Source organism: Malus sylvestris, chromosome 5, assembly GCF_916048215.2.
Source record: "Malus sylvestris chromosome 5, drMalSylv7.2, whole genome shotgun sequence".
Classification (NCBI taxonomy): domain Eukaryota; kingdom Viridiplantae; phylum Streptophyta; class Magnoliopsida; order Rosales; family Rosaceae; genus Malus; species Malus sylvestris.
In genome coordinates this window covers 22,881,551-22,895,335 of record NC_062264.1, presented here as the reverse complement: position 1 = coordinate 22,895,335, position 13,785 = coordinate 22,881,551, and the positions used below count along the sequence as shown (strand labels likewise).

The window sequence follows — 13,785 nt, the reverse complement described above, 5'->3', positions numbered from 1 at the left end:
CAAGTAATATTGGTAATTGAGAGGAATGGTTCGAGTCTTCCATTTTAAGCACGTAGAAGTCCGCCGGAAAGACTAGGTGATTCACCTGCACTAAAACATCATCCAAAACACCTTTTGGATACGCATTAGATCTATCGGCCAGTTGAATGATCACTCCATCATTTTTTAATTCTCCCAAGTTAATAGATGCATATATTGAATAAGGCATGGCATTTATTGATGCACCTAGATCTAACATGGCAGATTCAAAACGAGTATTTCCTATAACACAAGGAATTGTAAAACTGCCTGGATCTTTGCACTTAGGAGGTAATTTTTGTTGCAACACAACTGAGACATTCTCACTTACCCTTACCACCTCTTTGTTCGAAGCCCTCTTCCTTGTAGTGCACAGCTCCTTCAGGAACTTAGCATACTTGGGGACTTGTTTAATTGCATCTAGAAGTGGAATGTTGACTTGCACCTTTCTGAATGTGTCAAGGATGTCTTTGTCACTCTCATCCTTCTTTGATTGCATAAACCTGCGAGGAAAGGGTGCATTGGTTGGAATGGAATTAGAAGTCATGGAATTTGAACCCAACTTACCTTAGGTGGTCGAATTAAGGTGTGTAGGTGTTTGCGGCAAAGATTGCTCAATCCTTACCGAGGGAAGGCCTTGTTCTTTCTCCTCAGATTGCATCTTTTCGTCCTCCGTTTGATTGGATTTAGATGGGCTGAGATCAGATCTAACTTCTTGTCCACTTCGCAAGGTGATGGCTTTGGCAGATTGGAAGCCTCCCTTTGGATTCACATCTGTCGAACTAGGTAACTTACCTGGCTCTCTACTAAATTGGCCCATGAACTCAGCCATTTGTCCCATCTGTCTCTTCAATTCAGTCACCTCTCGAGCTTGGTTTTACACTTCCTTGGCGTAATTGTGCATATCTTTGGCTTGATTTTCCTGACCCTTCGCCAATGTAGTTAGTAACTGAATAACTTGAGCATTATCAAAAGACGAACCTGAGTTATTTTGGGCAGGTTGTGTTTGGGGTTGTGTGGGTGTATACGGCCTTTGATAGAATCCCGGAGGTTGCTGTCTGAATGCACTTTGTTGTTGGATTTGTTGGGGTTCCCTCAATTTGAAATTTGGATGATCTCACCAACCTAGATTGTATGTATTCGAGAACGGATCATTCCTTGGTTGGTTTTGACTCCCAAAACCCACGGCGTTGGCAGATTCCCACCCTCCATTCTCGATCAATTGAGGGCACTTATCCGTGAGATGTCCATTCATTGAGCACACGCCATAAGCAGTTACACTTTGTTCTTTTGGTTTTTCAACCACCTGTGAAAGAAGAGTAGTAAGATTAGCCATTTGATTTTGAAGTTCGGAAATAGCACTTACCTCATTAACTTTTTGCTGCTGTGGGTTGTCTCTTTGACCAACGCCTTCATATTGTTGAGCATTCAATGCTCGATTAGCAATTAAGGTCTTGGCAGCCATGGGTGTTTTGTCCACCAAAGCTCCTCTTGCTGAGGCATCCAACATTTAGCGTTCAATTGGTAGAAGCCCTTCGTAGAAATATTACAGAAGAAGATCCTCCTTCATCTGGTGCTGTGGACATGAAGCAACAAGGGTTTTAAAACGCTCATAGTAAGTGGGAAAGGATTCACCTTGGTTTTGCTGAATGCCACTAATCCTTTTGCGTAGTAGAATGACTCGAGAAGTTGGGAAAAACTTCTCCAAAAATGCCCGTTTCATACTCTCCCATGATGTGACAGTTCCGATGGCTAGCTCATACAACCAATCTTTAGCCTTTTCCAAGAGAAAAAAGGGAAAAGCCTTCATTTTCAGAATGCTCCCATCAACATTCACAGGGGTCATGCTCGAACAAACAACCTCGAACTCCTTCAAATGTTTATTAGGATCTTCCATGGACAACCCATGGAACTTAGGAATATGGTGCAATAAACTAGACTTTAATTCGAACTCGTCGGTCTTGTTTTGGGCCTCCCTTGGATATTGAATGCATAAAGGCAGAGCATTGTCCAATCCTGAAGCGGAAAGCTCCTTGATTGTTCGATTGTCTACTGCCATATCTTGGACTTCTTCAAAAGTCCTTATCGTGGCCTCCTCTTGCTCTTCTACTTTGTCTTCTTCAGGATCTGGTGCAGGTTGAGATGATTGGGGTTCTTGTTGATTCCTCGCTCGTCTCAAAGTTCGTTCAAAATTGTCGTCAAAGTCAAAGATGTGCTTATGAACAGGTTGAGAACTTCGAGTCATAAACCACCTAAAACAAGAAAACAAGTAAAATCAGCAACTAGGAAAAAAAACACATGAAAATAAATAAAAAGAAATAATAAGGGATTAGCAAAGTTGCTAATCCCCGACAACGGCGCCAAAAGCTTGATGCGAAATATATAATCATACAAATTTAACCCTCTTTTATTAATTGTAGTAAAGAATGTAAGTAGGGATCGTTCTGGACCGGGGATTAGGAGGGCTTGCTAATAACCTCCAAACTGACTCAAAAACATAAAACTAAACTTAAAAACACTTAATAAGACTCTCAAGACTCAAAGAAAACTTAAAATACTCAAAACAGCTTAAAACAACCAACTAAACTTAAACTAGACACTAGGAATCACTTTGGACGAAAATTGACTTTTACTTGAATCAAAACACTTAAAAACACAAATTAAAATAGATTCTAACTAATTAGACACACTAAAGTAAATGGGAATTGAGTTTTGGACGAAGTTGAAACAAACAAACAAGTATGAAAAACTAGACAGATTGTAAAACAAATTTGAGAAATAAGATGATGGATGGGATAGCTAGAGGCTTTTTCTCCACACATGACATGTATGCAAATAACTCGATTTCCAGTTACTACTTCATTGAATTATGAACGACAATGCTCCAAATTAACCGTGACATCACTAGTTAACTCTCAGATTTTCCTTGTTTTATTGGATTGGATGACATCATTCGACAACCCAAAACATTCTTCTAAAGTTCCCTACATGACATCATAATAGAGATACAATAAAAGATCATTATGTTTAATGAAAATCATAAGCATTGACAAAGCAATTGCAACTATGACATCATGTCACTCATGCTAGGAATTGAACTTAACGCGATCGTTTATAAGCGACCTTCACTACATGTGAATATAAGTTTGTAATGATTATGTGAAACTTCCTTATATTCTAGCAACGGATTTATGCATGCCAATTAAGTGTCGACCCTTAATTAACAAATACAAATAAGTTATCAATCAAATAGTTAAGCCAACTGTATTCACCATTCAAGAGTTCATAATTGGAATTTATCAAATTATATTGCATACATAATCATGGCTTTGAAATCACCCCTAGCCAAGAGGGGTTTAGCCACTCATATTCACAACAAAACAAAAGAAAATGAATTTAAACATTGGAAACAAAAGAAAGAAAACACCTAAACACTCCAACGATCCAAGTTGGATAGCAAGCACGTCCAAGCACTTTCCTTCCCTTCCTTTGCTACGGCACAAGGTGTTGGTAAGTGTTTGAAGGTTTGTTTGTATGGAGGAATGGATGTGAAGATGAATGGATGTGTTTGGATGAATGTTGTATTGAATGCGGCAAAGAGTGGAGAATTGTGTAGATGATGTGTGTGTGTTTTGGATGGATTTTTTTCTCCCTTGTTATGGTGAAGGGTGGATGTATTTATAGGCTAGGGAGAGGATGTAGTGGGTGGTGGTTATGAGTGGATGTAGTGGTAGGTGAATGTGTTGGGTGGTTGAAAGGAGTGGATGTGTTGGGTGAAATGAGTGGATGTAGTGGTAGGTGAATGTGTTGGGTGGTAGAAATGAGTGGATGTGTTGGGTGAAATGAGTGTGCTAAAATGGTTATTTATAGGGAGATGATGATGCACAAACTTCAAATTTCGTCCATTCCTTTTGCTCCAAGCATAAGCTATCCATTCCATGCCAAAAAATGCTCCAAAATGCACTTCTTTGCCACATTAACCCTTTGGACCTACAAACACACGAAAATAGCTTAAAATACATAATTAACTAAGAAATAACAACATAAATGCATGAGAACAAGCTAACTCAGTCGCATAAATATGCTTCTATTAGGTGACTAGGCGGTCTAGGTGCCTAGGCGAACTAGGTGGATTTAAGTAAATCTATTATGTTTCGTGTAAATAAGTGTCCCGTTTGCACTTAAAATATATATAATTTCATCATAAACTCCAAAATATAATGACATATAATTATGAAGTATTGGAACATAATGAAAACATGAGGAACAAACATGTAGTGTTTGTTCATTTAACTATTCAACAAGTCTCTTCCAATTTATTGAAAAGAGTAAAATAGAAAATGAAAGTTATCTATTTTCTGTTTAAGTAGTTGCAACCTAGGCAGGTGCCTAGGTAGTCTAGGTGGGTGCCTCATCAGGTCTAGGCACCCTTTCTTAATTTTCAAATGCTTAGGCATTAATCAGGGCGGTGGCCAACAACCTAGTGCCTAGGCGGCGCTAGGCGAAGATTTTAAGAATAGTGGTTAAAAGTGAAGAGAAATACCACTAGACTGCAGTACTAAGTGGCACTGCATGGCTTAAGATAGGAAACATACAGATATTACAAAACAAGCGATTGCAAAAGGAACCTTGGTGATTGAACCAAAAATAGTACGAGGCATATCAAAGAGGTTATGCTTGTTCCTGATTTAGATAAAAACTTGCTAAGTGTAGGCGAAATGCTGGAGCATGAATATTTCTTATTGTTTAGAGATGATAAAGTTGAAATATTTAAAGATAGAAGCCTTGAAAGACATGTGGTCGCAATACAAATGACAGGAAACATATGTTTTCCTCTCATCATGAAGGATATAATGCCATCTGCATTGAAAGCAATAGCTGAAGAAGACTCTCTAGAGTGGCACAAAAGATTTGGTCACTTGAATTTTCAGAGTTTGCATATGTTGGCTGATAAGGAAATGGTATTATGCCTATCTAAATTGAAGAAATCAAATGTTGTCTCTGAAGGATGCATCGTAGGAAAACATCACTGAGAGGCATTCAATAACGAAATGACTTGGAGAGCAAATAAGCCATTGGAGTTGATACACTCTGATGTATGTAGTCCTATGCAGGTCGCTACACTTGGTGGAAATAGACACTTTCTGATATTTATTCATGACCATATCAGAATGTGCTGACTATATTTCTTGAAGCCTAAGTCAGGCATATTATGTGTATTTAAAAGCTTTAAAGCTATGGTTCAGCTTGAAAGTGGTTATCAAATTCACAAATCGAGACGTGATTGAGGATGAGAATATATTTCTCTAGAGTTTCAAAGCTTCTGTGATGATCTAGGCCTTGAAAGGCAACTGACAGTGGCTTATTCCCCTAAATAAAATGGTCTTGCTGAGAGGAAGAACATGACCATTATTGAAATGGCTAAAGGCATGTTACTTGATAAGAATCTACCTTATGATTTTTGGGGAAAAGCTTCTAACACTACAGTATATCTTCTAAATAGATGCCAACTAAAGCTTTGCAGGACAAGAATCCATTTGATGCATTTAGTGGTAGAAAGCCAAGAATAAAACATCTCAGAGTGTTTGGCTGCATTTGTTACAATCATGTTCCTGGACAACTGAGATAAAACTGGATAAAGCTTCTGTGAAAGAGATCTCTGTTGGTTATGCGAAGTTGTGAAAGGTTACAGTGTTTGTAACTTAGTAATCAAGAAGGCTTTTGTGTCAAACAATGTTATATTTGATGAAGAATGTGTATGGGACTAGAAAGCTGAAAATGCAATTGCCATGACATTTTCAGTGAATTTGAACCTGAATGAGAAGGAACAAAAATAATCCCATGAAGAAGGTGTATGGCCGGTCACCCTCCTATAAATACCCCACGCATCCCACTAAAATGCTAAACCATTTTGCTGCCCAAAAACTCCTAAGAATACATTCTTTTAAAAATAATAACTTTGGTATCAGAGATTCTTCGGCCAAAGCCTTGCCGTTCATCGTGGGCGCGTGAGGCTTTTGGCCTTAATCGAAGGTGTTATAATTTTGTAGGTGCATTTTTGTCAAATTAACATACAGCGGAAATTTGCATCCACAATAGTATAATCAAGCACATCATCACATAATGATTCCTATTACACCAATTCCAATTTATCAAAACCAAAATTGAATAACAACGCATACAATAACCGAAATCCAGAGTGAGTATGCTAGCAATATAGTTTTCCTGCTACTAATTCCTAGAAAGGCATATGACTATAAATTCGTACTACCTCTTCGAAACGCATGAAAAAGTAACGTCCTGCATGTCACAGTCATACCACAAGGTGTGTGCTAATTTGTGGAGTTTAAAAGAGGGAAACAGGTGAAGACTGAAGAGGTATAATTTATTTGTTTTTAATTAAACACCTAAATGGCGTTGCTTTGTTGGGTGCTAGTTGGACACCTGATTGGGCATTAGTGCCTATGTGAGGCATAGGCGGACTAGGCAGATTTAAGTAAATTATTATATATTATATAAATTAGTGTCTAATTACAATGAAAAAATTATACCTAAATTAGGAGTTTGGGTTTATTTAACATACAACATATAAAAATGTTAGAATTTTTGCTTTAATTAGTGTCTTAGTAATTTGATGGTATGAAATGAAAATTCAAGTAGTAGCTCACTATATTTTGAAAAAAGACATTGCTTTTAGAAACATAGTAGACTTTTCCTTTCTATACTTTTTCACAATCATTGCCAACAAATTTTGTATAAAAAAATATTTCTTTATTGTTTTATCAAACACATTTAATATTTTAATTTTTTAATAAGCTATATTTAAAAAAAAAAAAAACATCACAATTCCAGACCAAAGCTAAAAAGCATAGGCTAAGTGATGTAGACATGCAAGTGGTGACTGATGTAATATATTTGGTGCCACACCTCCCGATTTTGTTGTCGGCATATATATATATATATATATATATATATATATATATATATATATATCACCTCCCAATTCATAAGGGCTTTAGTGAATAGTATTAAAGGTGGCAGAAGCTCATAGGATGACAACCAAAGAAGACAAAAATTTTACTTTGCCACGAGGGAGAGAGAAAATGAGTCTCTCTGCATCATCTTCTTCGTTGGGACAAGGAGGCTGCTCCTCCTTCAGCAAACCAGACCTCATTTCCGATAGAACTAGAGGTGTGGCAGCACAGAATATCAGACTCCTAGGCTTCTTTCCGGCTAGAAGAGGGGCGGCCGTCCTCTTTGCGCCATAATAGGTTCGCCCTTGATAACAGGACGCTTTCAATATTAAAACTCTAACAAGAAGAAAAAGATCAGGATTTAATTCAAAGATTAAATTCTTCAACCTTATCGGTTATGTACTTACGTAAAGAATTCAGGTCATAAATTTCTACTTTTTTATTGGGTCAAATAATTTTCTACTGTTTGAACAAGTCTCTGTAGCTAGCTGGAGCCTGGCGCATACGAAAAATCTCATCACTGATCGTCAATATTGACCTTCAGAAGTTATGGCTTCAAGTTGACTCATATTACATTATTAAACTCGTCCATACTCAACTTTTTTATATTGACCTTCAGAATGGGTATTGGGTATTGAAGCCTTCAACAGTTCGCAGACATAATATAAAAATGCAGATAAATGACTCTTTCTTTCCGAACGCAGATAATATTTTTCTCTTGTTGGAAAACTCAAGGGTATTTGATCATTTCAGATTAAGATGAGATCGATCGAAGAGTTGTCTACTTTATCTTACTTTTAACATAATCACAAGTCCTACCTATTCTTAATCTCAATTTGGATATCATATAGACAAAACACTGTTCAAATTGAAGACTGTTTAGTCATCTAAATGTATCAATATAATGAATAGTTCATTATAAATCTTTTACTTGGTGTCTAAACCGTCAATATGATTCATAAATTTAGATGACTAAATGATCTCAAATTCGAATAATTCTTTTTGTTTAGATGATCTTCAAATAAATATTAAGAAACTGAACCATCCCAATGTAAAATTTGTAGAACATGTGCATTCCTCGTTGGTGGAATGCAAGGATTATCCATTCTTTTACGTACATACGCAACTTTTGGGTTCATGAAACGGGAAAGGGATTCTCTCCGGATCCCTTCAACCAATTCCACCAATCCGGACTCTTGAAATTTGATCAAACGACTAAAAACAGGGCCCCTTTAAAAGTTATAATAACTTTAGCCGTTTGATCAAATTTTAAGGGTCCTGATTGGTGGATTTGGTGGAAGGGAACCAGAGAGGATCCCTTTCCCATGAAACGTGCTTTCTTTTAAGCTGCAGACCATGACCTGGTCTTTAAACTAGGACTTCAAAATTCAATTCGAATTTTAACCCTTTACTATTCTCATGAGCAAGTACGTGGACACCATATCCCTTCCTCCCTTCCTCTATATAAACCCCATGCAGTATTCCTGGAAGAGACAACTTAATTATCACGATCGATATCAAAATTCCCAAGTTATGGCAATGAAATATTCAAGATCTTTGCTCTTTGGTGTGCTGCTACTCATTGGCTTTGCATTGACAAATAGCAAAGCTGCTAATACGGATCCACCTGTTCATTGTGAATTTCTCAATCGCAACAGTTTTGAACCAGGGTTCATATTTGGCACAGGTTCTGCATCTTACCAGGTCAATATATATATGTATTATATATATATCTTCTGGGATTATTTACCATTTTATTGGTATATTTTATACATGCATGAATTATAATGTTGACATCTTCCTTACGTGTGTGGTAGTACACTTACAAATACGCATGTATGTATATTTCAGTATGAAGGTGCAGTAAAAGAAGATGGAAGAGGACCAAGCATATGGGATACCTACACCCACAAACATCCAGGTCTGTATTTTAATCAATTGGTAATATGAAAAGTTTAGCTACTTCATTTCAAAGGAGTATAATTAGCACCTCATTCTTTTCTTCATGAGGACAAGTATACCTAAAAAACTCCAACCCCTCTGATAACCATGCACTTTGTTGGGAGACAAATAGTACGTGGTCATGTGATATGTACAGTATATGTATATACTTCATCAATACGCACGCACATAAAATACTTTGCATATGATATGGATTTCACCATTATGTTTTTTAATAAGTGCAGAAAAAATCACCGATGGCAGTAACGGAGACGTTGCTATTGATCAATATCACCGCTATAAGGTCTAGAATCTCATCACTTTATTCTCTTGACCGTTTATACTTGAAGGGCACATGTTAACATATTAAATTGGAGCCTTTATAAAAAACACAATATAATGAGATCCTCAATATTTAATTTTAAATTTTTTTCTTATTATGATATATATCCTTTTGTCATTCTAGGAAGATGTGGGGATTATGAAGGATATGGAGTTGGATGCTTACCGATTCTCTATTTCATGGTCCAGATTATTACCAAGTAAGTTGCTCCACATCCTCATATTTGGTTGGGACCAATGTCAATATATATTGTGCATAAGAATTATTTGTCCTACGAGAAAATTATTCTCTTTATATACTTTTAACTAAATTAATGTGATCGAGTTATCTACTGTATAACCCTTATTTTTCTTGTTATTTTTGTTCTAATTAGATGGAACGTTAAGTGGTGGCGTTAACATAAAAGGAATTGATTATTACAACAATCTCATCGATGAACTCCTACGCAATGGTTAATCATCCTACCTTAAACAATTATTACATGAATTTTTAGAACATCATTCAATCAGACTTTTAATTTGATTTTACTGATCATGTATATATAGGATTAAAGCCATTTGTGACACTCTTTCATGGGGATGTTCCCCAAGCTTTAGAAGATGAATATGGTGGTTTCTTAAGCCCTCGTATTGTGTAAGTGAACAAAATTTATTCTCTCAGTGATAATTTGATAAAATACATACTGATATTCGTAACATAAATGTGTATCTACAGCGAACATTTTAAAGACTATGCGGAACTTTGTTATAAGGAATTTGGTGATCGAGTCAAGCACTGGTTCACGGAAAATGAGCCATATACTTTTAGTTACATGGGTTATGCTGTTGGTACTCAAGTACCGGGACGTTGCTCTTCTTGGCAAAACCTAAACTGCACCGGTGGAGATTCAGCCAGTGAACCATACTTGGTGGCACACCACCTTCTTCTTGCTCATGGAGCAGCTGTAGAATTGTACAAGAATAGATATCAGGTTCTATAACTTTTGTTCTTTTTTTTTGGGGACAGATTATTGGCTCCTAATTGAGAATTCTATATGAATCATTATTATTGAGTTGTAATACAAGAGGGAATACTCTCTGTAGTGAGATAATCTAAAGGTTGTATCTTTTTCCACAGCTCCTATTTGTTCAACCAAAATTCATATTTTTGTGTAGGCAACTCAAAAAGGCTTGATAGGGATAACATTGGTGTCAGACTGGTTTGAGCCTGCTTCAGATTCAAAGCAAGATAAAGATGCTGCCTTACGATCTTTGGATTTTATGTTTGGATGGCAAGTGTCTTATTAAATTATATATCAACCCATACCTAGCTAGCAGTACTCTTTATATATAATAATATAATTAGGCTAATATCCGGAATTGTCATGTTTTGTAGGTTTTTGGACCCATTAACAAGTGGTGACTATCCACACACCATGCGATCAATTGTTGGGAAAAGATTGCCCAAATTCACAAAAGAACAATCCAAGTTGCTAAACGGATCATTTGATTTTCTTGGAATAAATTATTATACTGCTAGATACACAAGTAGTGCACCCAAGAACAATTCACTACCGGCAAGCTACGTAACAGATTCTCGTGCTGATCTTACAAGTGAGTGCAAAAGGAAACTTAGTTTGAATAGCTTAAGTTCTTTGTACTTCTTTGCCTAGTTTAACTTCTTAATTACTTTAATTATATTCTAATATTTACACCAATTGTATTCTAATGTTTGTAAATATTGTGGCAGCTGAGCTTAATGGAGTACTCATTGGTCCACAGGTAAATATCAAATTTATCATTTTGAGCTATTTGCATTTGGAGGAGTAGTGTTTTTTTCCCCAACATTTACGTATTATCTTCAAATGGTGTTGCAGGCTGCTTCGGATTGGTTATATGTATATCCAAAAGGAATTCACGATCTTGTGCTTTACACAAAGGAAAAATATAATGATCCACTCATTTATATTACTGAGAATGGTATGTAATACAAACTTTTAAGCCTTGATTAATTGCAAAAGTTTCACATATTTATAGTGGTGTAAAATGAAACTACACGTTTTCTTTTAGTTTTAGAGGAAGAAACCAAATTTAATTTTTTGTGTGTAATAATATGCACATAGGTGTATCAGAGTTGAATAATCCAGAACTATCACTTGAAGAGGCCCTTCATGATACCAGTAGAATTGACTACTACTATCGTCACCTGTGTTACCTTCAAGCGGCGATCAAGTAAGTAGTTATTAACAAAATGATTAAGGCTATATACTGCCTAGCCTTCTTATGTTATGGTTATTTAATCATTATATTGACCTAACCCATTTGTACATTTGTGTGTGTGTGTGCAGAAATGGCGCGAAAGTGAAGGGATACTTTGCATGGACATTGTTAGACAACTTTGAATGGACTTCTGGATACACTGTCCGATTTGGTTTAAACTACGTGGATTATAAAGATGGGCTGAAAAGATACCCAAAACTCTCAGCACACTGGTTCAAAAATTTGCTTAAGAAGAATAAATTCGAAGAAAGCTATAGTTCATTATAAACATTTGAGTGGATAATTTTTTTTTTATGTATTTATATTTCAATTCCTTATGCATTTGTATTTCCTTGCAATAATGTAAACATTCTTGAGATTCAATAAAGCTATAAGTCCTGTGAATGCTACAATCAAACCTTTCTCTATAAACGAATAACTTATTTGTAGTCATAAAAAGTTTTGGTCCCTGTTTGGGTTTAGGAATAAATTTTACATTGTAATAAGTTATCATTTTAATAGGTCCTGTTGTAAGGAAACTCAGTTCGACATAGTAGTAATTGTTAATAGGGAACTTTAACGAAAAAGTTCTGGTACTGTTCACTTTAACAAAAAACCACAATTTTACACTAAAATGTCAATCATGGTACTATTCACTTTACCTTTTATTTTTTCGTTATCGTTAAAACTCAAAATTTTCAAGTTTTTTTCATTAGTTTTCCTTTGTTAATAAGGACAATAATAAGCTACGCCACAAATAAAATTTAAGATGGAATAATTTTATTTTTTTTATTTATTAATTTTTTTTGAGATAATACTGCAGCTTTGAGCTTGCAGGTACGTATGTAAAACCTTGTTAATATCTTTTTGTTGAAGTCAAAATATTTCTAACTCCTCAGGAGAATCATCTTGCCTTTCTTGCCTAATTGTATTAATGATTATTTTTTCAATTAAAGCGTACTCTACTTTTTACACAACTGAACACAAATGTTTTCAGTTAGCTGACTTTGCATATGACTTTGGGTTACATGACAATTTTGATAGAAGAAAAGAAAAAGTGTACGCTTGAATTGGTCGAAGATTGTATTGTACGTATTTGTCAAATTTACTTAGAAAGAAGAATTAAAGAGTTTTAAAACTTTTGCTATGTATTATAAACACCTATTTTTAATTCTTTGTTGAACATAAGGATGCTAATAGATTTGAATATGTTCCACCTGTTTAACACGGTTTTAAAACAGATGGCATCACACGGGCTCAATTGCTTGTAAGAGACTATTTACAAATAATGTTGATGCACAAAATAAGTGAGACTATGGAACGACGTAAAGTGTCAAGTTTGTTACCTTCTCAAAGTTAGTCCCGTCACCTAGTGAGGATAATATGTAAAGATATAGAGGGTAGATGAGTTCTAATTAATAGTGAAGAGTTTACACAATACACACGTTCAAGCATGAAATTGGTTCCAAGTGAAATATCCTGTAATTAAAATTCTATATATGCTTGACTGGCTAGTCATCAACACTAGTCAACAAAGATCACGTTTGTTAATTAACCAGCAACGGAAATAATCAATTTAAAAACTAGGTTTACAGACATGTCCCTAGTTAACTGAGGTCCAGTCTAGTATAAATGCAAATCTTGATAAGCTTAGATGCATGGACAAGTCTATATGCAAGTCAAGATGATCATCTATCATATACAAGATGTAAGAAATAAATCCAGGGAAATCAATAATACACACAGGATGTTTTTGGCTCGAAAAAAGTCACCTCTAGGGTTAAAAACTGGGGGCTTTCCATTGAGTCCAATCCACTAGTGAAATCAACATTCTTACAATGTAACCACACAAGCTCAATTCCTAATTCCTAATCTATGGAGCAACTTGTACCCTTGTGCAACCTTCCCTTTCACGAGATGGATTCCTTCAGTCTTCAGGAAGTGGCAACTCCTCCTGAGCTCTTCATCTTATGGCACCGAAATCAAATCAACTTATGCAAATGATGTTATGATGAAGTTGATGGCTAGTCAGTTTCAACAGTCACACACTTCAAAAGATGAAACTAAAGTGAATCCAAAAAGTAGTCAGCTCAAAGCTTTGAAACTAGAAAAGCTTGACCTAAATCAAAGATCAAAATCACGAAAACAATGCCACCCTAATATGCAATGATCTGGATAATCAGAAAAATATAAATCTCCTAGCCAAGTTGAAAAGAACCCTAGATTAAATTTTTATAGTGGGGCTTTGTTTTAGACAAGACGGGGGACAAGA

The 13,785-nt window shown here is 35.7% G+C and overlaps 1 protein-coding gene across 3 annotated transcripts; it reads left to right on the top strand.

The window, feature by feature from the left end:
• The first annotated feature begins 8,494 nt into the window (after positions 1 to 8,494).
• Positions 8,495 to 11,918, top strand: LOC126623354 (beta-glucosidase 12-like). Of its 3 annotated transcripts, XM_050292221.1 has the most exons (13): positions 8,495 to 8,696; positions 8,844 to 8,913; positions 9,179 to 9,237; positions 9,400 to 9,475; positions 9,650 to 9,727; positions 9,822 to 9,909; positions 9,991 to 10,246; positions 10,431 to 10,546; positions 10,651 to 10,868; positions 11,005 to 11,036; positions 11,132 to 11,234; positions 11,378 to 11,486; positions 11,603 to 11,918. In XM_050292221.1, exons 1-13 carry the CDS (start codon positions 8,526 to 8,528, stop codon positions 11,799 to 11,801), a joined length of 1,575 nt encoding a protein of 524 aa, XP_050148178.1. In that variant the 5' UTR covers positions 8,495 to 8,525; the 3' UTR covers positions 11,802 to 11,918. The 3 variants fall into 3 exon arrangements, with proteins under 3 accessions (XP_050148178.1, XP_050148180.1, XP_050148179.1); XM_050292223.1 differs by lacking the exon at positions 9,179 to 9,237 and having other exon boundaries at positions 8,556 to 8,679; XM_050292222.1 differs by lacking the exon at positions 9,179 to 9,237 and having other exon boundaries at positions 8,557 to 8,696.
• The last annotated feature ends 1,867 nt before the right edge of the window (positions 11,919 to 13,785 follow it).

Excerpts from the sequence above, each read along its gene's own strand:
- LOC126623354 (XM_050292221.1), top strand. The coding sequence starts at position 8,526 with ATGGCAATGAAATATTCAAGATCTTTGCTCTTTGGTGTGCTGCTACTC. Across the intron at positions 10,869-11,004 it reads TTCTCGTGCTGATCTTACAA|CTGAGCTTAATGGAGTACTC; the intron begins GTGAGTGCAAAA and ends ATATTGTGGCAG. Across the intron at positions 11,235-11,377 it reads CATTTATATTACTGAGAATG|GTGTATCAGAGTTGAATAAT; the intron begins GTATGTAATACA and ends ATATGCACATAG.